The sequence below is a fragment of the Haliaeetus leucocephalus genome, unplaced genomic scaffold (assembly GCF_000737465.1).
Source record: "Haliaeetus leucocephalus isolate CR32 unplaced genomic scaffold, Haliaeetus_leucocephalus-4.0 Scaffold195, whole genome shotgun sequence".
Classification (NCBI taxonomy): Eukaryota; Metazoa; Chordata; class Aves; order Accipitriformes; family Accipitridae; genus Haliaeetus; species Haliaeetus leucocephalus.
Genome location: NW_010972631.1, coordinates 8,964,226 through 8,990,146, shown reverse-complemented (window position 1 = coordinate 8,990,146; position 25,921 = coordinate 8,964,226). Strand labels below are relative to the sequence as shown.

At 39.3% G+C, this 25,921-nt stretch overlaps 1 protein-coding gene across 2 annotated transcripts in view; it reads right to left on the bottom strand.

Annotated features, from left to right (window-relative positions):
* COL9A1 (collagen, type IX, alpha 1) overlaps window positions 1–16,015 on the bottom strand; it is a 70,808-nt gene extending 54,793 nt beyond the window's left edge. For both annotated transcript variants that reach the window (XM_010565793.1, XM_010565792.1), the window contains exons 1-5: window positions 15,833–16,015; window positions 15,437–15,510; window positions 13,962–14,039; window positions 13,691–13,823; window positions 5,283–5,679 (exon numbers count right to left, since the gene is read on the bottom strand). In XM_010565793.1, the coding sequence (XP_010564095.1) occupies window positions 5,283–5,679; window positions 13,691–13,823; window positions 13,962–14,039; window positions 15,437–15,510; window positions 15,833–15,846 (696 nt within the window). In that variant the 5' untranslated portion in view covers window positions 15,847–16,015. The remainder of the gene's footprint in view (window positions 1–5,282; window positions 5,680–13,690; window positions 13,824–13,961; window positions 14,040–15,436; window positions 15,511–15,832) is intronic.
* Window positions 16,016–25,921: the final 9,906 nt, after the last annotated feature.

Here is a 25,921-nt window from a genome sequence, read left to right as displayed (position 1 = left end):
TTAAAATGAAGAATAAAACTCTTTCGTTGGCAAGGTAGTAAAAGGTGTGACTGGCCTCCCATTGATTTAGGAGAGGTGAGGGAAAGGCAAATATGTCCTAGCCTTGCTGCCAAGGTACCTTTTCCCTCGCCAGTATTTCACAACGATCTTGTTGATTATATTAATCTGATTTAAAGGATGCCACTATTTTGAAGATGTCATGGGTAGATGTTCTATCGATATCAGTACAAAGTGTTATTAAGGATGAAGTACAGGCACAAAGTTCTGAGAACTGAACCTCAGATAAATCAGGGGTAATCATAAAGCAAAGTTATTAAAATGTAATCCTTTAAGACCCATAGGTGTTTAAGACCCATAGGTCAATATTTCTGACATCCATTTTACAAGATTCCTATAGGATTTCTGTTTCGTCTTAATTTCTTAGTCAGCACAGATATAATTGGATTAGTTATGTCTGTCTTTTCCTGTTTTGTCCTCTTAAATTCCATGGAAATGCCACAGCTTTGCACATTTCAGTATGAGCAGTGCAATTCAGTTGTCTTATTAGTGCTTTAGATGAGAGAGATGAAGGTTAAGTAAGATGTAAATAAGACCTAAATATCTAGGGTAGTATTTTCAGTATAGCATCAGTCATTTAGTATTTAGCATTTACCATTTAGCAGTACCATAGGCTTTAAGGAAAACCGTGACACTCTGAGCACGTTTGCAGGTCCCTTCTGGGAGAACTGGCTCCCTGTGCCCCGCTGGGCTAGTGCTGCCTCAGGGATGATTCAGGGGAAGTACAGCTCAGTTGAGTAATATTCAGGTGAAGGTTTTCTACAATTTTTCATCCATGATATCTATGTTTGTTCTAAGGGAATTCTGCTATCAACTCTTTGTACATTTCTTAAGTGACCAAGAATAAGCTACACATATTTAAACATATCTCATTCTAGAGCTATAATAAACATGTTTTATCCATTTTCCTACATCTCTGTAATGGGCTTTTAGAGCTTCACTTTCTTTGCATCTTTTTTCAAAGCCTTAGAACAGTACTGGCAAATTCTGGTGTTATTTGACTTTCCATAGCAAGGGTTCAGCCTTCTGAATGTGAGATTTCACAGGGTGAAAAAAACCTGAGATGTGACTTCTTTACAGTACACAGACACGATCTGTTCCATGGTGTAAATTAATCCCTGTTCAGCAAATACCAATAAGCAGCTTCCTCTTAGACATTACAAGTCACGTAGCTGCCCTGAACTAATAACAGCATTAAACGTCAATTAAATAATGACCAAGGATGACTTCTGGCAAAGTGTTTAGTGTCTATGATGAGTAAATCAGCGTAATGCCTCTGAAATCGCAGAAACTAAGGGAATTTATATCATCTCACAGCAGTTAATCTTTGAGCAGTAAGAAATGAATGCCCTTAACTTTCTATAACAAACACATGATTTAGGAAGTAAGTTCCTTTTCAGTTTTGAGATGATGATATATCTTGTATTGCTTAGAGTTTATAGCAGATTATTTGAATTACTTTTAGATAAAAAGAGCTATTTTCTTTTTTATCTAAAAAAAAAGATAAAATGCAGCTGTAAACCTGTATAAAAATTTGCCCTCCATAAAACATTCCAGAAATCCTGGAATAAATCTTTGTAAAGGCTCAAAGGCAAGCCGTAGTTTCTAATGGAACTCTATCTATTACTCTCCTAGGCAATCATAGTAACAACAAGCAATAAAGAATCTCTTTTCAAATGACATGTATTACAGTGCACCTATAAGAAGTTGACCTATTCTGCAAGATAAATAGACCACTCACAGAATACTGCAAAAAAAGAAGAATAGGAAACTCATAATTTATGTCCTTTAAAAATTATACCACGGGAAGTAATATACTTTAACAATGACTGGAAATAAATTAGAAATTGTGCCTGGGACATATTAAATAACCAAGGCTGTTGAGATGTTTAAACTGAGTATAGACAAGCAAGTTAAAGGATAAGCCTAGAGTATCCCCGAACATAAATTTATTTACTCGATTTAAAGAGAAACTAAATGCACAGGCTAAAACAGAAACTTGTGCAATATAAACAGCCATTTTAAAATTATTAGTCCATCAGATTGTGTAATTTCTTTGTCATCATTTCAGAGAATATGGTCTTCATGAAGCTACATTTTTATCGTATCAGGTTGGACCACTACTATTGTCATTTTTGGCTTCATAGCACAGGCCATGCAATTCAATCTAGGGAGTCCTATGTCAAACCACAGTGAATTAATATGTATTTTTAGACATCCAAACTCTGTTTAAAAATGTAATGTGATGCTTACCTTCTTCCTTCCCTGATAATTTCTTCTAGTGCTTCATTATTCTTCTTGTCAAAAAATGTGCATCATATTCCTGTTTTAAGGCCTACCTTATGCAAAGATTTGATTTTTTTCATAAAATACACTAAATATGACTGAATCTTCCCAGAAACATGCTAAGGGTGTAAACAAATGTTTTGTACAATAGGTGGCGAATTGTAAAAAAGACTTAATTCCATTTTGTCTTTTCATCCTTGAACAAGGGTGTCCTATACTCAACGTAGCTTTACGCTAGTGCCTAATGATGTACGTGCTTAAACATAGATGAGGCAGAACTTAATGCTAGACACTTCCCCCACCAGATGCCTGAAAAGCCTAGGGTAATCAGTGTTCCTCATCAGTATACCTTGCTGAAAAGAGCAAGTCTCTGCAAAACACAGACTGGAGAGGAAAGGTGATAAAATTCTGAATTCCCTCTGCTTCTTTCCCTGACTTCTTTAATGCTAGCCAAAGGTCAGCCAGAGCACGAACAGAGAAGGGGGAGAAGTCCGAGTTCTTGCCAAGGTGACCTTAATACCACATCTCTCTCCTCGTTTGTAGGCTGCTGTTTCTAATCATTGCTTCAACAGGCAACAGGAACCCTCCTCATTTTCAAAGGAATGACTCTGTGCCTAACTTGAGGGCATGGTTTACTGTAGCACTGTATACTGGGTGTTGTAATACTATTACATTAATACCTGTAGCTCTCTGTGCGTTAAATCTAAATATCTTTCCATCGAGGAATACAATATTGAGGTAGAAATGTTTTCATCCAAGTAACTTGCATAGAATATGTAATGTTTTCATCATCCCATCCATCCATTCATGCACCAGTATCCCTCAGACCAGTTAGCAGAGCTAAGATACATATGCAGCTAATCATTACATTATCAGCTCCAGCTGATAACTTTTGAAAAACATTTTCAAAGACTAACTTTTGTTTTCAACAGAATTAGTATAATTTTTCAGCTATTGCTACTTTCTAATCCATGTCTATAGCAACGTACTAGATAGATAGCCACTTTCAGACACCTGGGGCAGCTTTTTGTCATCATTTTTCAGGTAAAACTGATTTCTATACAGTGCAATATAGTAACCTAAACATACAGAGGTGATGAAGCATGAGATGCCTCTGTTGTTGCAACATTTCCCCTTTCAAGTTTATACAATGCTGGTTATCCTGTGGCCACATTTTTTGCAAACAACATGAAATATAGTTAAAAGATTATATCTCACTTCACTCTTTTTATTTTAAAGTTGATGCAAAACCTCAGTGTACGGATGTGGAAAATGGCTACAATATATTAAGTATCTGATTCTTTTTGCCATTCAACTCATTTTGAAATAAGTACCCATATATATATATACATATATATATATATATGGGTATCTTACCATCCATATGTTCCTAACACACTTAAAGAGGATCCTTGGAAAAGGAACAGGATAATATATGGAACTTTGCAATGTTTTCTGCATTTTTTTCAGTTGTGTTTTGAATCCTTTTAATCTATGAAGTGTATCCAGAAATAGCCTTCCCGAAGTCTTAAATGTCATTTAGTGCCACCATGGGACAAAATTGTTATATTATTCAGCATTAAGTGCAGTATAACTCATTAGCTGAAAAAACCACTAACTGAGAAAACACTTTCATGGCTGTCTGAAAGGCAAAATGCAGATGTGACAGCTACAATTTTTTTTTTGTCAGAAATTACAGGTATGTCACTTTCTATGTGCTTTATATTAATTGCTCATCTCAGAAACTAGATCAGATAATCAAATAATAAAATCCCTGAGGTTTTTCATATTCAGTTTTCTTTGTTGAAGGGCACAAAAGCATTCAATATTTACCATATGTCACCCCCAATGTTATTTTCTCCATCAAAACAACTCTCCTGGCAATGTAGCAGCATGAAGAGGATATTTTCAGCATTAAATCCAGTAACAGGATATAGAATAAGCATTTCACTGCCTACTCTGGCTACACGGAATAAAGGAGCACTCCACAGTGAGTGTAGGTGTCTACTACAATGCACAGGGGAAGTTAAAAGTCTGACACAGGGATTCACAGCAGCCATGATATGGGGGTGGGATGTCCTGAGCTAGGCAGGAGAAGGTGTTGTGGAGATGGGCAGGCTTTGTGTCTCAGCTCTGCTGGGCCCTTTGCTTGGATTCGTTCTAGTCTCTGATGCTACACTTATCCCTCACACGATTCATAAACAAGAACCTTCTTTAAGAGTTCACTGTCTACTCCAGGTCAGTCTTTTTCAAAAAACTCAAGCTAATTAAAGAGAAAAAGCGGCTGTTAACATGATCATACCAGGTAGCACAATGATTAGAACAGTCTCCTGAGGTATAAAGTACTCATGATAATCTCTGATTTAGCACTGAGATGTAAACGTGGGTCTCATTTCTTGTGTGAACAACACAGTAGATCAAAAAGGACCTCTGTCAATCTCCCTTACAGGAGATACTTCCTTTGTATTAATTATTTAAAATATTTATTCTGCCAAAGACACATTTAATTATTTCTAGCTGATGGTTGGTACATGCATATGAAAGAGTGGTCCCAGTTCTTGCTCAATGAATGTTTTGCTCTCTTTGGTGTGAGGTGCAGCCCACACTAGACTTCATTCTAGATCAAGCTCCACATATGAGATAAGCAGAGGAACCCCCAGCTGATACAACCAGACAGAGCAGAATCCAGTGACAGAAGTGTGGATGTCTGAGAAATTTCAGTATTGAAACTTAGATGTAACCTGGGTCATCTCTTACCTTACACAGTATATATATGTGCAAAACTTAAAAAGCAAAGCTAGTACTTACCTGCCAAGAAGTTGTTATTTTCTGCCATTTCTGCTTCCAGAAAACATTTGATGATGCATTCCACAAAAACATATTAAGTGTAAAGTTCCTATAAAACACTTTTTGCAGTAATAAAAGATTTTGGAACTTACCGGAACTGAAATTTCAGGATTATTTTTAAGTTTTCCAAGCACAGCAAAGCCATCAATGCTGATTTTCCCTTTTGGTTTTATGTTTAAGGATTCTATTTTAATACAGTCAATAAAAAGTGTGACACTGTTTGCTTCCACACTTATCATAAGTTTGTGCCATTGGGAGTCAAACAAGAAAGGCAAATGCAAAAATGATGCAGTTTGGAGACTTCCATCCACTCCTTTATAAGAGAACTCAACACTTTTCATTTGACCATTAAGATTCACTCCAACTTGTTCTTTTCCTGAAGAATCCTGAATCTGCCAAATAGTCCAGTATTTCTGAAGCGTGGCCCCAGTCATCCGAAAAGTAGTTAGAAAGGAATATTCGTCAGGCAATCCATTGGAATATATGGCACTGTGTAGGATCAAAATACAGTACATTTGTTGTGTATTTGTTCTGAAAAGCCCCACATAGCACCACAAAGTAAAGAGAAACAGTTACTCAGTGGAACCATATTTCAACCATGCTTTTATCAGTGCTCTTCTGCATGCAGAGTCCTGAAATGGGATGTCCTTTTGAGTCATTAATATTGCTAATGGCAAAAGGAACTGGTTCAGAAATGTGGGTTCTTCCAACATTGTACAATATTTATGATAACCCTTTCCAAGTGTAGTAGTTGGAACAACAACAAACTCCTACTTCACATTTGGAAAGTATATCCTACAATTATACTGTTTCCTACTATTGGACTTACAAAATCAGTCAACATAGTGTGACTTTATAACTAATTGACCAGGTAGGTAGTCAGTGCAGATCTGATTTGGTTTTGAAGACGTAAGAATTCCTTTTGCAGAGGCATTTCCTTCTTCAGCCTGACAATAACCATTTTGTTAATGTATTAGCTATCACTCCAGCAGAAATCATTCAACAAATCATTCATTGACACATACACGCTTAGTAAGAACCCACACTAGAAACGTATTATGTCCTGCGACATTCAACCACAAGACTACAGGTAGCAGGGTACAGATTTGCCACATATAAAATGTTTCATTCTTTTGCAACTCCTATAACATGTGAGATTTGGAAACACAAACAAGTACTACTGGCTGTGTCACTGTGCAAAACAGTAATGTCATTTTTTATCTCAAATGTGTCAGTGAATCCAGTAGAATATTTAAGAAATATGCTGTTTCATATTCTATGGATCGTAAAATTGTAGTGTTGTAATCCAGTTGACATCAATACATTACTTGCCATCTATCCACATTTAAGAATAAGTTCTATTTGAATAAATTTCTTAAGTATGGAGACAGGCAGAGCTATTTTGTCACCAGCATTCATTAGAATAACTTCTTGGACAAGTAGGCATTTTGAGCAAAGATTAGTGTTGAGTGGCAGATCAGTCCTATCTCACAACAGTTTAGCCAGCATTAGTGAACCTCAGGCTAAGGGAAAAAACAAAACAAAACAAAACAAAAAGGAATAAATTAGTTCTTATCCGGTATGCTTGATGGCTACTGATTTAGTAAGAGAGTACTTCCAGCTAAAGTCTCCACAGTTTGTAGTTTGGTGTTGAAGTGTCCAAAGCTGTAGTGCAATCATATTCCAGCAGGCGACAGCACAGCCTCAGCAAGATTTCAGTAAGGAGCGGGGCAAGCCTGGCAGCAGCAGCAGCAGCAGCTTCACCTTATTAATAAAATACCCGAACTGCTGGTGTTTCTCCTTTTTCCCCATGAGCCTTTACATACACCTGAAAGCTGGTGTATGAGGAAGGGGAATGTTTAGCTGGAAGACTTTCTCATTACACAAGGTGTGGAGTTATGAAAAGGTGGAAAAGGGGGTTCCTTGCCAATATCTTTAAACCATCTGTGATTTGCTATGACTTATGGTCTCTGATGACTGCAGATGCAGTAGTCTGTCACAGCTGGGTTTGTTTGATAGGATTTTGTCTCATTTCTTGTGTTCTCTCATTGTTTTGTTCCAGTTTGTATCTTGCCATCTCAAATGCAAATGTCAGTGCATGGGTATTGTACCTTTCCTCCTGTTCTAAGCACTTTCCGGTATTTACTACTGTGCCCTATCCTTCCTTGTGTCAGGCTTCTAGCTTACGCAACATGTTTATATATTCTTTCCTACTCCAGGAAGATACTCCCTCTCCCTGTCCAGACAAACATTCACTCTTACTAAGCTCCTGACCCAGTTCAGCATGTCTTTTATGGCCGTGTGTGTCCTTCTTCCTCTATAATATCTCTTAAACAAGTATTTCAGTCTCCTCTACTGCTAAAACCTTAGATCATCTGAGTCATTTATCTTTTTGGTTTCTGAATCCCACTGTTTGTTCTTGCACAAGATCTGGTGTTACTACTACCATACTGAAGGTGGTATTGTTAGGCAATTTTTTAGCTGGCCTCCATGTGACATTCCGCTTTCTCTATCAAGTTCAGTGACTCCAGGGCTTCTGATACACCAAGCTCCACAGCTGAAGGAAGCAATACTAATCCCAGATCTTCTGAGGAGAGGTTTTCATTCTTTCTCTGCACTGATAAGTTTTGCTGTCATGGCAATACTGGTTAAAATACCACACACGTTCTCACTCCACCTCAGCTGACATAGTTATGCTGGCACAAAAACCCGCCACCCAACTAACCAAAAAAACTAGTAAGTAAACATAGTTACACTTTTTGATTAGAAGATTGTTTATACCAGATTGGCAAAAGGATTCCTTGCCCCATATTTAGCTATAGAGTTAGTCCTTTACAAGCCATCATATGGGTCCTCCTTCTTTTTCAGAAGTTAAAATAGAAAAGAAGTGTGTTAACTTTTTCAAGCAATATACAAAGAAGAAGAATTGTGTAAAAGCTTCTGACACTGGTAAGGGAAAATTAAATTAGAAGAACTGTGTAAAGAACAGTAAAGAGAAAAAGTCAGTGCATAAACATGGCTATTTGCATTTTAACAAACTTTTAATAACCAGTCAGAAGAACTGCTGCCTTTAGACTAAAGTAAAGTGGCTCAACATAACGAAGCACAGCATGACCCATCGCCAGAAAGTTACTCTGCAGGGGACTGTTACTGTGCAAGATTTAGACCTAGAATTCCACAAGTAAAGCAGAGACAGATTCTATTCTCAGTTACTCCAATGGTAATGAAAAGCAATTCCATTGGCTTTAGTGGTTTCAGTGCATTTCAGTATACAGTTTTTCCCAAAGCCTGTAATCCTTACATAGGCAAAACCGTAGTGAAGTCAGCAGTTTAAAATGCTAAATATTTGGAAACCATGGCAAATTTATCATGATATTTAAATAAACAATTGTAGAGAAGTTATTCCTCCATCTCATTGCAAAGTGAAGAGTGCTGGATTCTGTAATCTTCTTGAACAGCTGATAAGTATATAAGCACTTAAATTATTTCTGTAAATTATTTTTAACATACATGTTTCCAATTAATTTATGAAAGGGAATCAAGCAATTTTAAATTTAGAATCAGGCAAATAAGCAGAGGAAGAATTAATATGAAAAAATATTTCAAGCACAAATTCAGTCCTGGCCTATTTCCTATCCACTTAAAATTGACAGGGATATAAACCATCAGAGCATTTTATTTGTTTATTTTTGTATCTTAAGTTTGTAAGATAGCAGTTGAGTCCTGCCTTCCTTGTGTACTCAGACTATTATTAACTGCTTTAATTGTATAATGAGTGCAAGGTCAGGTCAATATTTTATCAGATATTTGAATCCTTGCTTAATGTTTTTAAATACAGTGGTGGTGGTGGGAGTTTGAAACATTTGTAATTCATCTAAGGGAACTTCTGAAACACTACTTTTTTCTTTTAATCTTTTTCATAAATACCTAAGACTCTTATTAATCCTGTAGCTTGAGTGCTTACCAGGAAGATTTCTTTGAGATTTCAAGGCAGAGTCCTACCAAGGCATCAATATAGCCAAGATAAGTCATCTGACTCGGTGGTGGAAGCCCTGAGTAGTCCCACTCACTTCAGGATCCATCAAGAGCAGCAGAGTATGCTAAAAGGTTAACTATGTTCTGATTTGAATACTACAAAGTAACTGCTTATTTTATTAAACCTGTTTCATTAACAGTTAATGTCTTAAGTGAGCTCCATTGCCCATTGAGATAACTTACTCCTTGCTAAATGAAGATTTTAGAAATGTTACTACAACCCACTAGAGGTGGCTGTAGAAATTCCCCTGGCCGACCTCATGATAACGCAGTATCATGTACCCAAGAGTGGGGGTTCTTTTGCTCAAGCTGGAGACACTTGTGTCTTCACCTCCTGAAGCCTCCTAGAATCTCAGCTGACCTGGCAGGCACTATCTGGCAGCCATCAAATAAGCAATAACAATAAAACCCAGCTAAGCATTTTTAAAAGCAACCGTCCTAAGTCATTAGCCAGAAGTAATTTGTTAGGATTCATTACCCTCAGCAGGTCTCTATTCTTCAGAAGTATCCAGTTCTGAGCTAATTATTTCTCTTCTGAGCTAATTAGCTTCTTAGGTGCATTTTGTCTTTTCCATTACAGTGTCATCATCAATATCTATGTAAGATATCTTACTTGTAATGCAAAAGGAAAAGCACCTGAAGAACTTTGATGGCTGGATGTAGAAAAGCCAGACTTTTGGGCATATGCATTTGAGGAGCATTACTTCACAGAGAAGCATTATTCCCACAGGAAAAAAACAGGAAATCAGCCTATGAAATTCTCCGGATATTCCAAGCTTACTGCTAAAGCTTTATGAACTTCCTATTTTCATTTTATAATTTCTTATCATAATGTGTTTGTCATGTCGCCTGTTAAAGAGGTCTGTAGTACACCACTACCCCAAATATAAATGCTGTTCAAAAGGCAGCTTCAATTTTTACATTGCTCTGCTTTCTACTGAGATGAGGATGCAGGCAAGGAGGTATCATTTCCAGATTTATAGGCTACCTTCATGCTACTAAATTCAATATGCCCAGGACTCTTCTCTGATACTAAGTTCAGCTGGCATGAAAAAGTTTAAACCTGCTTACTTCCAAAACATGATGACTCTATGCAAGCCACGTATAGGGAACGGTCCATGGCCTATGCTAGCTGCCAAGCTGTGCCCAGGAATTGTTTAAACAGTGCTAATTAGTCTGGACCCAAACCATGCCAAGGTCTTGTATGATATTTTAACAGTATAGATGATCAAATGTGAATGCCTTGGAATGTTCCCTGGCATTATTTTATCCATGTGGACACAGGGGCCTTGTGATGTGACAGCTGCATCTGTAAGTCAAAGGGTTAAGATTTCATCCAGTGCATAAAGACGTATTTCCATCTTTTCCCCACATGAAAATATATCATGAACATATTCCTTTGTGCTACTATATATTTTTTTAAAGTTTGCCATTAAAAATCAACACAATTATTATCCAAATTACCAGTATTAATTTTGTACTTACTAACTGGTGGACACCTACAACAGGTACATAGATTAAAATGAAAAATGACAGGTTCAGCATGTCAGAGACAAGGGGTATGAGTCATGGCAATTTCATGGGTCCTTATTACACAAAGAACACTATATTGATTCTTCAGGGGATTTTATGCTAGAAGAAGGCGATGGCCAATGGGAATTCATTTGGATGATGGGAGAAGCTTAACTCAAGACTTGTGTGCAATCACTTCTGTTCATTCTGGGGTGTACTTCTGGGCCTTGGCAAGCATGCTAAGCAGCAAAAAGACCAAGCTACAATTTAGTAGCGTTTTAAGGAAGCTATGTAAGCTTTTGAAGGCATAAGCTATTGCTACAGGAAAGACTGAATAAATATGCAGAGCCTTGCCCATCTAATTGAGCTCTCATTCCCATGCCATAGCCACTGTCTATGTTAGTATAACGATCATACACTAGTCTAAAAAATTATTTTACAGTTCCTGATAAATACTGACGGAACAGCGACAGCACAGCCTCTGTGCCGATACTGTAATTGGCTTGCTTGCCATTTCTACGCATGTGCCCACCTCCTCATCAGTTCCCCAAAAGCCTTACGCCAGGGAACGGGCTTTCTTAGGGAGACCCTTCCCTATTTCATAAGGCAAGAGAAGAAGACACTGTCCATGGCTGTCGGGTTACCAGATACTAATATGGCTGCTCATTAACGAAGGTGTGAGAGGAGATCTCCGCAGCGGAGCAGGCGCAGAGCCCGCTGTTGCCTGACGTGTTTATTGAGCGTCCCTCCCCAGTGCTCCTACAGCACTTGCGCCTTCCTGCCTATGCCAGCCACCCAGCTCGGGAAAACAGTGCCGTGTACTTTTTCCAAACTCCCTCTATTTTTGCCTCCCCCATCTCCGGCGAGGCAGGAGCTCACAGCTCCGGCGGCAGGTGCCGGAGGATGGTCCCCTCCGTGCGCTTGCCCGGCGACGGCTGCGGCGGCCCCCGCGGCGGGGCGGCGTTTCAGCACCGCGGGCACGGACAGCTCCGCGGCGCGGGGGCGGCGAGGCCGGCCTTTCCCCTTCCCTTCCCTTCCTTTCCCTCCCCTCCCTGCAGCCACAGGATGCAGCTGCTGCCCACTGGTACCCCGGGAAATATTTACATTATCATTAAATACTCCACATGTGAATAAAGGATAGCGGGGGCTTGCTGGAGGGAAAGGCAGCAGGAGTTTAGGATTGCTGCAATGCCTGGGTCTGAGACAGCCAGAACTACACCCATGCCATTAAAGATGCTCAGCCTTGCTTGAGGTGCTCTGCATAACTTGCTAATTCCTGTAATGCTTCTCAGGCATTTCGTCATCCCAGATTCATACCAGTAAAACCCACCTACCATGCCACATTATAAGGATTTTGTGCAGACTTCTGGTTTAAAAAAAAATAAATGATTGGAAATGGCCTAAAGTGTGCCTCTCCTGTGCTGTTAGCCCCAGCTGCTTACTGCCAACTTCACTCCTTCCAAGTCAGCTTACTGAGAGGGGCACACTGTAAAATAGCTCTGGAGCAGAGCAGCAAGATCAGGCACAGTGGCAGAGGAGCAGAAAGCTGATGCACTAGAGCACTCTCAGGACTCAAGCCTCAATCTATTCCCTGGGACAAGACACAGCTCAAGTACAGGTGACTTTTTAGTCAGGGCCAAATTTCAGGTATACCATGAGGTAGCATTGCAGTGTAACAGCACGGTGTTGACTGGAAGTACCAGTGTCTTGAATGTTGTAAATTTGTGATACTACAGCACCATACCCAGCCAGCAGCCCAGTGGCAGTAGTCAGCTCAGATGCCGTAGTGTATTAACGCAGCTGGTATAGGCTTGATCAGGAATAACTCATGTGTATTGAGCATATACCTCACTAGAGCCATCCATAGCAATAAGTCTAAACTTTCTTAAAAATGAAAATATTACCGCTTTCATAGCTCAGACTGTTTCTGAGCTAAGAACCATGAGTTGAAAATCTGACAATCTCCAACTTTTAGTGAAATGAAGATCCCATTTACTGTCTGTGGTTGGATTCATATTTATGCACTAGCAGCCTTGATTTGCCACTGGGATGGAAAGTAGTCATGAGTCCAATGTAACCAACCAGTTACACTGTAAACTAGCTTAACCTGGTGGCTATGAAGGTAGAAGCCAGGGAGGACTGCACCAAGCAATGTTGTCAGTGATAGTCAGAGTATGACAGAAGCACTTTGCACTCCAATTATTCCTAGCTGAAACAGTAGTCCAATTAAAGGTCTTTCTAGTTAATTGCTAAGTAAAGGCATTCTTAATTACATAAGGTGCTGGACCAGAAGCCAGGCTTGCCAAAGTTTGGCAAAGACATGTCTACCCTGCTGTACTGTCTCTATTCCTTCACTAACAGCAAGTCTGGCCTGTAAAGCACAAACACAATTAGATTCCTAAATCCTGGCTCTTATTGCAACTTGCCTGTGACATGTTAAATAATAGTTTTCATCTTTTATAGATTACATGACCATAAAGCAGCCAGAAACATGCATGTAACAGTTATCCAAAAAGCAAAAAAAACCCCTTACCGTACAATTAATCTTTTATCCTACCTTGTCTCTGCAATCCTTACATGATCAGAAAGATACCTTGGTGTCAATGTTTTGAGAAAACTTTCCTCGCTCTCTTCATGTTATCTTTTCTTTGCCTCCCTATCTCTTTTCAAGTCATCAACAACTTTTAGATTCACTTCCTAGAGGTGAATCCCTTTCTATCGGCAAATCTTGAGGCACCCTGAGCAATATCATTGGTAGAGGAAAGTGGAAGTCCCTGAAATTGCTGTTACAGAATCAGTCTGATCTGGTAGTGGCATGAAAAAATGTTGAACTCCTCTTTCCCCTTCCAAAAGCTGTGCAAATTAGGTGATCTAGCTGGGGAGAGGATACATCTCTTAAATGATAATATTGCAAAATATGTATATCTTAAAGTCAAACAACAAAAGGCATTACCTGGTTGGGATCCTGAAGTCTACATTGGGTCCCAATTTGTAAGCCACTTGGAGAGAAGTGGAGCCCACTACTTTCTGGATTATTCCTTGGGAAGCAGCTTTTTCTATTTGGAACTGAGAAATCAGGTCAAAGCCTACAAGAAAAAATATACATGTCCAGAATGTAACTTTCGTCTTAGTTTAATTAGAGAACTGTGCAGTCACAGAGCTGAATATAACCTGATAGTTTCTGAACAGCAGCTTTTTCCTGAAAAAGTCAGGATGCTACTTGCCTGGTAAGTCATCTTGGCCAATCCTGATTGTTGGGCAGAGATCAGTTCTCTGACTGGCACCCAGAATGACTGGTAGTCCTGCAAAAAAGGGTGAATTTATTAACCATGTGTCTGCACATTGCCTCAGATCACCTTAAAAAAATTAAGTGAAGCCACTGTAAAAATATTATGAATTAACTATAGCTATAAATAGTAATAATAATAATATATATAATAATAAATTTAAACTGTACTCAGTGAAGTCAGAGATCTAAGAAAATAAGTATCTGCTTCTAGAGAGCTCCAAATGTAAAATTATAACTTGACTGATTATTTGATTTTTTTTTTCCAAGCCTTTAAATGAGAGTATTATAATAATTCTTCTCTTTCAGAGCTATGGAGAAATAGTAGTAGCATAAGAAGGCCTGCTGTGTAAGGAGTTTTTGGTTTGGAACTTTAGTGGTTTAAGCAAACTTAAAAAAAAAAAAAAAGCCAGTTACCTAAATCAACAGTCTCCCTAGTCCCAAGGAAACTTAAACAAACCTCATGCCAACTAAAGAGACTGTTGAGAAACTGTTGGCATCTTTTCCATCCTCTCTGGTATTCCAGGTGTTCCCACCTTCCTCTGTGCCACATTTGATCAGAGAATGATCATTCATGAAATATAGGGTGGGGGCAAGAAGAACTTACAGACCTTTTTTGTTGACCCAAACAAGAATGTAGAAGAAATTTGTTTGAGGAAATCAAATGTAAAAAACTAATTTTTCAGAATATGATCTGTCAAAAAGCCTTGTAATGAGCATGAAAACCTACCAGATTCCCCTAATTTAAGGAAGGAAGAAGGAAAAAATAAACATTTATTTGAAGAGTTTAAGAGTCATGTACAAGTCCAGTATCAGGTCAATCTGGAAAATGTTAGTAGAGTCTGGATGGGGAAGAATGAAGCGTGCAAGTTGGAAGGAGATGCATTTCTAACCTACAGAGAGCCTCTTGTGTGCTGCAAAGGCTCAACCATAAATGTGGGTTTCCTTCTGACAACATAGACTTAAAGGGAACATTCAGGTTGACATATTACACCTTAGAAATGGCCTCATTCTATATTATTTGATGAGCCATATGGCTGACATCCAGCCATTTATATTTTATGCCCAGCAAATAAAGTAGAACCAGTTTGTTGCCACACGTAGCAGAATAATCTCTAACTGGAAGCACTGAAAGACTGGGAGAGGTTTGTGTCCTGTATCTACCTATATGCAGATTTTAATCCTTACCTTGAAAATACATCTAATAGCGAGTCTAAAATAACACACACAGCTCTTGCTTTTTCCCCTTTTTCTCATATGCATATATACATACGTCCATACATACACATAGAAAGTTCTCCCTTTCTGTCGTGGCTAGCTAGAGAGGACTTTAATTTTGAATAAGCTCAGAATAATTCTTTTGACAGTCAAAATTACAGAAAGATGAAATGCAGATAAAGTCTGTCTCCTTACTTGATTGTTGCTGGATGGTGGCTGAGATGAAAGACCACAGAAAACTACACAGGTAAAAGAAAGCTGTAATTTTCCTGTAAACAGAAAGAAAACTCCAGTATGAATCTATAGTTTCTGACAGATTCTGTTATTGACTTTCTCCTCTGAGCCATGCATATTAAATGTATAAAAGCCCGAGTTAAGGATTTACTAACAGATTTGACAAGACAATTTCTTTACATGAGAACTTTTTGTCTTTGCCTTATAATAAAACGTCAATAAAGCTCTTTCTACTACCATTTCCTTCATATAATGCTGTCATAAAACCAAACAACAAAGGCGGCAGCTGGCAAGGACAGCTTTAACTGTTCTAATCTCTCATTTACAGATTTCCCTAAATCCCGCTTGTTCTCTTACCAGTTGCTTTTCATCTTCACTGCTGGCTTTCTTCACTTCTCTCATGTGAATACGTGGTGTATATAGTCACACTCCCTGCCTCCCTCTCATAAGTCCTGTAGCAGAGTGGCAATGGGTGCAGGCGGCTCCTCCTGCCCCACGCAGGACCCAGCAGGGAGGGAGGTGCAGGCTGCTGGGTCCGTTTTAATCTTGCAAAGGGAAGGAGGTGGAGGCTGGACAGGCATGTGTGTCCTGGCAGGCTCTGAGGGCGGACCTCTAGACCCAGTTGAATATAAAGAAGCCAAGAGAGCAAAGAAAAGGCTGCTGCTGCTTGCGCCAGCATCAGGGCAGGGAGATTAAGAAGATGTGAGTTCAGCGATGCCAGTCACTGCGTGGCGGGGTCTGCTGTTCAGCCAGGCAGATGAAAGAATAATGTGTACCAGGGGGGCTGAGGAAGCTGGTGGCCCTGACGCGGTGTGAGGACTCAAAGCTTTTGGGCACAAGGGAACCCCAGTCCTATAAAGAAGGCATTTCCATTTCTCACTGATTTACTCATCAGGTGGCCTCAGGAGAAGCCTAGCTGGTCATGTCCCAGTTGGTTCTTCTGAATAAAAGCAATTATGTAAAAGGGTTTTCATTGCTTAAACTCAAACCTTTTCAAGGAATACACATAGGCATTACTAAGCAGACTCCTATTCTTCTGTTGCCATTGATAAAGCACTCACTTTCCATAGACTATTAGACATGTTTGGACACACAAAGATATTTATTCATATTTGTTCATGTGGATGTAAAAGGAGAGAGAGAGAGACTAAAACCTGTGTGCATAGCAAGGAAAAGAGGTGAACAGCCAGAATGTCCTGATAGTTACCACAGTCAAAATTCATGTATGTATGGAAAAGTATGCTAGGTTGTGCTAATACATCACATTTGTAAGGTTTTATCTTCTCTGGATTCTTAATATTCTACAGTAGTTTAAATTTCCAGATTATTTTTTTTAAGTATGGGATATAGCAAATGCAATGATCTCTGCTGTCTGCTGAGAGTCTGAAGCAATAACTGAGTAATGAACTACCCCATTCATCCCAATTTGCTGTAACTCACATTCCCAGTATTGGTAATTCCAGTGTTAACGTTGTTCATGCTTTTATGTCTATTGTTAGAAAGGGAGGGGCTGGATCATAGACATGAACAGTTTGCCGTGAATAATGTCACATTTTAATGCCTAAGCAAGCACATCTTGGGTGATACCACTTTTTCCCCCATCAAGAGACAGGTATGCTCAGGGAGCCTTGCCGTCCAGCATCACGGTAGTGAACATATGGTATCTGTGCCAGAACTGGCACATGAAACCACTGCCAATAAAGAAAATTAAAAATCAGAGAAATATTAATTTGATTTCACAATAAGTTTGCCCAAGTCACCACACAGCTGACTCAGCCCCCGTGCAGGTATTACCATTGTGTCATGCAGTGATATTTGTAGGGCACAAGAGGATTCTATAAGGAGTAGGAGGCAGAGTGGGACGTGGAAGTCACCTGAAGCTATAAAGAAGGGGAAGGGCATGGGAATGTGACATGGGAAGGAACAAGTGAGTGCACCCAGGGCTTAGAAGGAGTACCAGAAGGTTTGTGAAGGAATGGAAAAGATCCAGGTGCCAAACCATCTCTTTTGTCATATATAAGTTGTGGCATTAAGTTTGCCTTTGAGACTGCTTAGTATTGCCAATTTATCTGGGGCAACATTAAGGAAGAAAAAGCCATCCCAGTAGTTAGATATGGAGCTAAGTGGTACTATGTTTGAGTAAATTAGCAAATATTTTTTGGTACATGATGTGAAGATGTCTGCCTTTGCTTGTGTCTGGGGTTATTGACAAACACATTATCCTCTCCAAAGAGGGGGAGCCTTGTTCCAAGAAATTCAGAGAACACATACTCTGTTTCTGAACAAACTGTAATCTATTTTCATTTGCATTTCATTGCAGCAATTCTCATGGGTGTAACTTCTTTTAAGCCTGGAGTATTTTCCCAATCCAAGATCTTCAAAAGCCATGCTTACTGAAATAAAGCATGGGAGACACTGTGTAACTAAAGCTTGGAAAACCCGTTTACTATTCTATTTGTGGGCAAAGGAAAAATTCTTTAGCAGACACTAATAGGCTCTGGTTGTCCTGTGTGCATTTTGATGTCTTCAGCTTGAAATAAAACTCACAATCTATAATGAAATTCCTGATTAGATGTTCTACTAATAATTACCATATCATCTTCAAAGAGAGGGACAAATCTTAGCAGACAAACTGGTGGTAGCTGGTTTATTAGCCCATGATCTAGTCAATATTATTCCCATTTTATGCAAATGTAAACTGAGATATATGGAGTAGGTATCTTATATATCTTGCTGAGGGTCACAGAGACAGTCCCCATCCAACTAGTGCTCAGGTTTAGATGATCTGACTACTTTGATGTGTCTCTAGGTCACTTTGTATTTTTCTTTTTTTATGAATTGGGCTAATACAGATTTTTTCAGAAAACCCCAGTGCAGTGATTGCTGTTTAGCCACTTGCTCAGAGATTCCTCACCTAAGCACTAACTGCTCAACTGTTGAAAGTAGATTAATTAAACAACATAGAACAAGATTCTCCAAAAGATCTCTGTTCTTTAGCTAAGGTATGGTGACTTTGCTCAGATACTCTCTCCTGAAAACAAGCTATGTAGGAATGTCATCACCTTGCTAGCATTTTAAAGTGTACTTACACATCTGACTTCACATTCCTCTCCTCACATATCTGATTCCATATTCCTGTTCTTCTCTGTAGCTTGGGTTGGAGAACATGTACTCGTACAGCTCTCTGGTGAGACTGCGGCTGGATTGGGAGGAAATAGCAAATAAATCAGGTGGACCCAGCTTCTCTTGCGGATATAAAGCTTGCTCTCTGTGATGAAGAAGGTTGCACTGAGATGGCTGTAGTTAGACTTTCAGAAGGCGCAGTCCAGTACAAACCGCAGAAACCAATGTTTGGCTCAGAAGGAGCTGTTAAATGTGACAAAGAAGGTTCCTCAGTTCAGGCTTGGGCTGACAGCAACTTAGCATGGCTAAATTAAGCCATCTCCTCATGTTTATTGTTTGACTGGGCTTGAAGGAGCTCAACGTCACTGGCTTGTGCTTTCGAGCAGGATTTTTAGGAGGGACTAGGCAAGTTTGTTCTTCCTCTGAAAAGTATTTGCAGCATATATGCAGGCACTGAGGGTTCAAGAACAAGCTTTGGGACTGGAGGAACAAAAGTCCAATTTGCTCTGTTCAAGTGGGGCCTCTGCCCACGTGAGTGGTCTCGCAAGGGAGCAGTGGTTGTGTCCCCAGCCCTGCACCGCTCTTCCACGCACGGCCGGAGGGGAGAGGAGCAGCAGGGAAGGCTGGGGGGAAGTCACTTCTTATTTATCTCATATGTCCTGGAAAGTTACTTCTGTCTCATGTGGTCTTCTCTAAATTGTGCCCTCAGTCTTTTCATTTTAACTTCAGCTTCTTACGGCCACATACTCAGTTCAGTTTACAATATATACAACTCATACATTTCAACCTTCTTTATCCTTACCTATAGTACAAGGGTCACTGCTCTCTTCACAGTTTAGCAGACCCTAGGATAAGCGCATACCACTCACTTAACTTGTATGAGTTTGTTGCTACGTTGTGTTTGGCTGTGATAGCTCAAAATTAACTGTGTGTGGCTGTGAGTGATGGCGTTTCTGAAAGACCTGCTCTTTATTAATCACTCTAAGAGTTAAGACAACTTGGACCTGTGACTGATCTCATTGACATCAGGGGCAAAACTTGCACTGACTTAAGCGCCTTTTAATTAAAACAGCAACAAATAATTAAACCAGCATCCACAAGCATACAGTAATTGAATTGACAGCAAAACTATAATCCTTGTCAGGCTCCAACACATCATTGAAATTTAACAAATAATTTATTATCCAATAAATTCTTACCTTCATCATAAAAATGTACTTTTCTGTCCAAAATGTTACGAATTTTGGCATGGGAAGAAAAACAGCTTTTCTTTCCAAGCTGTTGGATGCCATTTTCCATAAAGACCGAACAACTTCTTTCCAGGAGAGGTCACTCAAAGAAACCTGGGAATTCATGGGGCCAGATCCTCATCTCCTCAGCACAATCCTCTTTCCAGGTGAACCTCACTGTAATAGCATTGCAGCCAGTTTGTGAACACCCAGGCTGTCCCAAGGTAGTCTCCAAAATTCAACAAATCCCTCTGGAGTGTTCTTGGAGCACAAACAGAGATGGTCTATACAAGAGGCCAGACAAACTTGCACCATAGCTCCACATACCCTTGCCATAGTAGTTCTTTCTATGGATGAGGCTTGCAGTTCCCATTACCTTTGGATGAAAGTCTAGATTGTGGTATCTTTCCTATTTTAATTTCTTTCTAGGTCAGAAGATTTGTACTTTGTCACCAGGGGTGCCAGACAGCGATTATCCCCAAATGTTACAGTCAGTGATTCCAATTATCTTAAATACAGGAGAATTTATTTTCTAGTGGAATGGCAGAGAAAATCAAAAGAAAAGTTAAGCAGACTTCAAGCAGAACTATGCTAATATTACACAGCTGTGTTTCAGCAGAAATTAGGACTCTAATCTCACTTAACTTACATCTGTGTCCATCTACTGATCGCACTGATTTTACTGATTCTTAACAACTGAAATAAGATCAGAAACAGGCTTTGCCTGTTTGTGTTAGTTATTTGTTGAGCATAAAATGTAGTGAAGAATTTCTCGGTTATAATAACAAATAGTATTACTAAAAGCTGGGTCCAAAATTCGCAATTGCATCTAACTAAAAACAAAACAATCCCCAAAATTTGGAAGTATTTTCAGTCACAGTTTAGTAAGTCTTGATGACATTCATTTAAAGACATGAATACGTAATATGTAACACAATGATTAAATACTGTGAAGTATAATTCTAGCTGTTTGTAAGTATTTAATTGTTATAAATAACAAGGCCTACGTTTCCATTGCCCTGATTTTGCACTTCCACTTACACCTGGTTATTGACCTCAGCAGAGCTACTGGGTTGCCAAAAAATGTTCTGGCCAGAAGTTCATTCAGACAAAACTAAGATAACAAAAATTTGTTAACATTATTCCTTCCATTTTCTCTCAGTGAATCCACCGTTACACCACAACTGGCAGCTTCTGAGCAGTGTGCTGCTAAAATGACAACCGCAGAGTAGAAAACAAAGGGTAGATTTAATGATCATTTTCAAAGCAGAAGGCGGCTTATTAGTGAAGACCCACAGAGATTTATACAAAGGCCTGCGCCATTCAAACTATTCATAAATGTGATCTGGAAGGAGTGTGAATAATGGGGAGGTAACATCTGCAGACACAAGGAAGTTACCTGAACAACAAAAATGAAAGCTGAGAGTGTAAATTGTGGGAAGGTCTCAAAACACCTAATAAGCGTTTTGAGAAAATAGCAGGTGAAATTCCATATAAATAAAGAGGAAATCATTTGCAATGAAAAAGCAGTCCTAAATTTATGGTAGCTTCTACCATTCTAGAAAGGTATCTGTCAGCTATAATAGGAAGAGCTATGAAAACACACCTCAGTGCTCAGTAGTGGGCAAAAAGCAAACTGCATGTTAGGAGCAATTAGGAAAACAATAGTGAACAAAGCAGAAACCAACAAACTGCTGCTGTATAAACCATGGTCAGCAGGGATGATCTAAGGTTTGCACTGGTTTCAGTAAGAAAAACAAATAGATGAGGATTCTTCAACCCTGAAAAAAATGAGATCTAATGAAGTCTAAGCAGAATGGAAAAAGTGAATAAAGAACAATTGTTGCTCTCCTGCAGAACAAGGACTAAGGTTATCAGCTGAAGCTGGAAGCCAGAAGTTTCAAAACAAGCAGCAGACGGCACTTCCCCATACAATTTGTAGGAGCGGTGGGGTTCTTTTCCACCACTTTTAGCATTCAACCACCACTTTTAGCATTCACCATTGCGAATGCTAAAAGTTGTATGTGATCAAAAAGAGACATGGCAGATTAATGGAGGAAAATCCACCAGGGATCACCTCTAACTCACAAAGTTCCCGGGCCACAAATCACTGCAGACTGGGAAAATACATGGGAGAAGTGTTCCTATGTACTTGTTCTAATCCTACACACTTCTCTAGGCCATTAACACCTTGGCCAGAGAAAGCATGGTGTACCAGATGGACCTTTGATCTGACCTGATACAGCTGTTCTTATCTTTTAATACTTAAAAGACTTGCAATACTGAAAATTCAAAAAGGAAAGACTGCTCTTCTAATACCAGAACACATTTCAGGGGACTTAAACCTAGCAGCACTCCTAAAAGAAATGCCAGCAGTGGTCTGAGAAGGGAGTTTCTTTCTGTTGTTACGTAATTTTTTCAAAATGCAAGGTACTGGGATGGAAGTTTTGTTCTTGTATATGGAGAGGACCCTCAAAGATCACCTCACAGACTGGATGTTAGAAAAGAATCCAAAAAGCACAGAAGCATAGAAAAATTTTGACCAGGGAGGACCTGCGGACACAGTCCAACCTCCTCTCAAGGCAGACTCACACTTGAGAATCAGAGCAGGTTGCTTAGGGCCTTACCAGGCTGGGACCTGAGTATCTCCAAGGACAGAGACTCCAGAACCGCCCAGGGCGACTGCGCCAGGGCATAGCCACTACCACAGTGGCAACTTTTTCTGTTTATTCAAGCAGAATTTCCACTGCTACAACTTACGAACACCTCGGTACCTGTGTTTGTTAGCACTCAGAGCTTCTGGGCCTTGTTCCTCACTCTCTTGCCCTTGAGAATGAATGTGAGAAGGACTTTCACTACCAGGAACAAGTGATTTGATAATTATTTTCTATCATCTAGTTTGTATAGCTATAAGTAGCTATTTGTGCTGCAAGAATGTGAAGAATCAGGTGCTCAGATAATTTAAAAGCAATTTAGGGCAAGACTGCGTGAATTCAGAAAAGAAAAATATCTTACAGTGGTATCTGGGGGATATTCTGGAAAACTACATGAAGAACTTCTCTTAAGAAACAAAACCACAAAAATAAAGGCTGAGCAGGAAAGTGTTTATCACCTTGATTTATTTTTTAATGGTTGGCTTTATAAAAGATTGGTAAATGTTTTACTGCAGCTCACTTAAGAAGGCATGTAGCGTGCCTATAAATAAATCCACGTTGATTATCTAGCGGCATAAGCTTCTCTGTCTCCCATGTTACTGATGCAATGCTCTGAAGTGTATCTCATCAGACATGATTAGATATTTCCTGTTGTCATGTGTAAATTAGTCACTCACTCCTGCAAATGTCACAGAACTTGTTTTGCTGCTTTCTCATTTATTTTTGTATGTCCTATAGTTGGATTGCCCAAGACACCCGTTGTTACTACCATATTTTTATTCCTTGGGGTTTTTTTGCCACTGGTGGGCTTCTTGTACAGCAAACCTAAAAAGTCTTGCTATCCAAAGAAGCTATACTTTCTGGATCTCTTTTGGTTAAATTTTGGTATGTAGGGTTGAAGGATGTATTTTTAACAATCAAACTTATTGTAATATACCTCAAGATTTTTGACCTTTGCTTACAGCTGAGATGGTACCTGTGTTCATATGCTTTCCTAAAACTAAGTACTTTACAGAACTTATGTCCTTACAAATTATGGACTGAGAAATCTGCAACGTTTATAACATGTGACCAACTATCATTTTTTTGAGGGAAGATCTTTTTTGTAAAGTCAACATCAATTTAAAAAAAAAAATCTCCTGCAAAAGTATTAGGAAGGTGATCTTGGAAATTTGGTTGACATTGTAGCTGATAAATTAAGAGTCAAGTGATCGCCATGAAAACCAAGTAGGATTGTGTCCTCTGTATGGGATTCTCATCTCCATCCGTGGGAGCTATGCACAAAAATGGGAATAAAAATAACCCAACTACAATGCTCTGAAGTGTAAAACATGTTCTTCCCAAAATTTGTGATCTTGCCTGGGTTATGCAGACTGCATTGCATGCTGCAGCCACTCTGGAAAGCAGCCAGTTGCTGCAAAGATTTACAGCATACTTTAAATAGTTGAGAGGGAAAGACACATGTTCAAGGGGAAGGCAGCGGCGCAGAGGATTAGCAGTGGGAGAGGACTTCTGTCACTTCTAGGTCAGCACTCTGAGTCAAGCCTTGCTCAGAGCCAAACAAAAGTTGTTACTATCTCAGGTCTGCTAGTCCGCGTGAAATGAGTTAATGATCACAGGCCAACTCTTGGCAGACAAACATCCCACTGCAAAATCACTCTCCCTTCTGGAAGCCTTGTGAGAAAACCAAGGAATAATTGGGCGTGGAAAATGAACTACCTTGTCTCCTCTAACCAAGGTCTTTCCAGGCTAAGGATGAAACCAGGTGGTGGGGAAGGGTGAGCAAGCAGCTGCTTCCCTGGCACTAGCAATTTTGAGGATAATCAGAGGTCTTTACAGGAGCGCTAAATCAGTATCTTTCAAGCCCTTGTAAACCCATCTGAAAAACATAGGTACATATGAGCAGCACTCTATTCGGTACTATACTCAGTATTTGAGACAGATAGTTAGGTTTGAATTCTTAAGAATATTTAGATTTGTTTTAAGAATTTGAAGGACAATTTTAGGTGTAAGCTCTCTTGAGACAAATCTTAAAAAAATTAAGGTACTGGACAGAAGAGCACTAACATCCTGTTTGTGTCAGGGCGTACTGAATTTATCGAAACTGTGACAGAGACTTACATACTAGTTAAGCTTTGCAGGGATTTCTGGAGGTCCTCTGGTCCATCCCCTGCCCAGAGCAAGGCTAACCTCAGGTTACTGAAGACCTATCAAGTTTTGATTCTCTCTAAGGATGGGCAACTTGTACCACCATTCAGTTACTGTCTCACACGGTTACTTTGTAAACATGCTTATTTACAGCATTCAGGCTGAACTAGTTAGCAGTCCTGGAGCACAGAAATGCCAGCAAAACTGCTTGACAAAATCAGCATATAAATACAAGTGAGAACCTTTTCTACACATGCTGTCACTCAGGCTGTCTCCTGTACCTCTAGGACATTTCTCAGAGTATTGCAGATGCTTTGATGTAATTGGGAAGAATACTCCAGGGCACTGAACACAATTTTCAAGGTAATGCAGCTCAAATTCGACACAGAGTGTTCTCTGGTTCTGTGAAATTTCCACATGTTTTTTCAGGAACTTTCCTATTTTCAAGCTATCTGTGTCTTTAAGCCTCCTCCGTAATCCTGTTTAATGCCACCTATGGGAAACTTCTTTTTAGGATGAGTTCAGGTCTATACTGGAGAAGCCTTTCCTGGCATAATAATGACAGAGTGTGGGATTTCTTGTGACATTTTTATACTGGAAAAGTCCTAGTATATATATACATTTATACCAGATAAATGGGCTTTCATCAGCATAGTGTATTTATTTCACTTGCTGAACTGGCATAAGCCAGTCCAGGAAAAGCAAAGCTTCCATTGAAGAAAATAATCTAAATTGAGAAATCTTTTTCCAGTGTGAAGGGGGCACAAACAAACTGTCTGTGGCAATGCGATCGGTGAACTGACTTTTCCATCCAACAGGTGGAGTTTTACACTCACCAATGCTCAGATTCTCACGCTACGCTGTTCATTCATTATAAATTAAATTAGTCCTAACCACATATTAGTACTGTTTAATATTGATAATGCCAGATGGATGCATGCATAGATGAACGAATTATTGGCCTTTTCTGCCTTTATGTGGTATGGAGGTTGTTAAGACACCCCAAGTCACCTGTGCTATTCCTATCTTTAGTTATATTGCTGAGATATTCAAGAAATGGGATTTTTAAATTTTTGCTTTCAAGCACTCTAACATTATCTACAAGACATACACCTTGTTTAAAAAGAACTTTTCTGCAGAAATATCAGAACACTTTGTTCCATCACATATTTATAAGTAAGTTTTACATTCTTGTGTTATGTTGCCTGTTATTCATCTGATGTAAACAACCTTTCAGTCTTTTCTGCATTCTCTGCATCTTTGGTAGAATTAGGAATACACATCTCAATGAT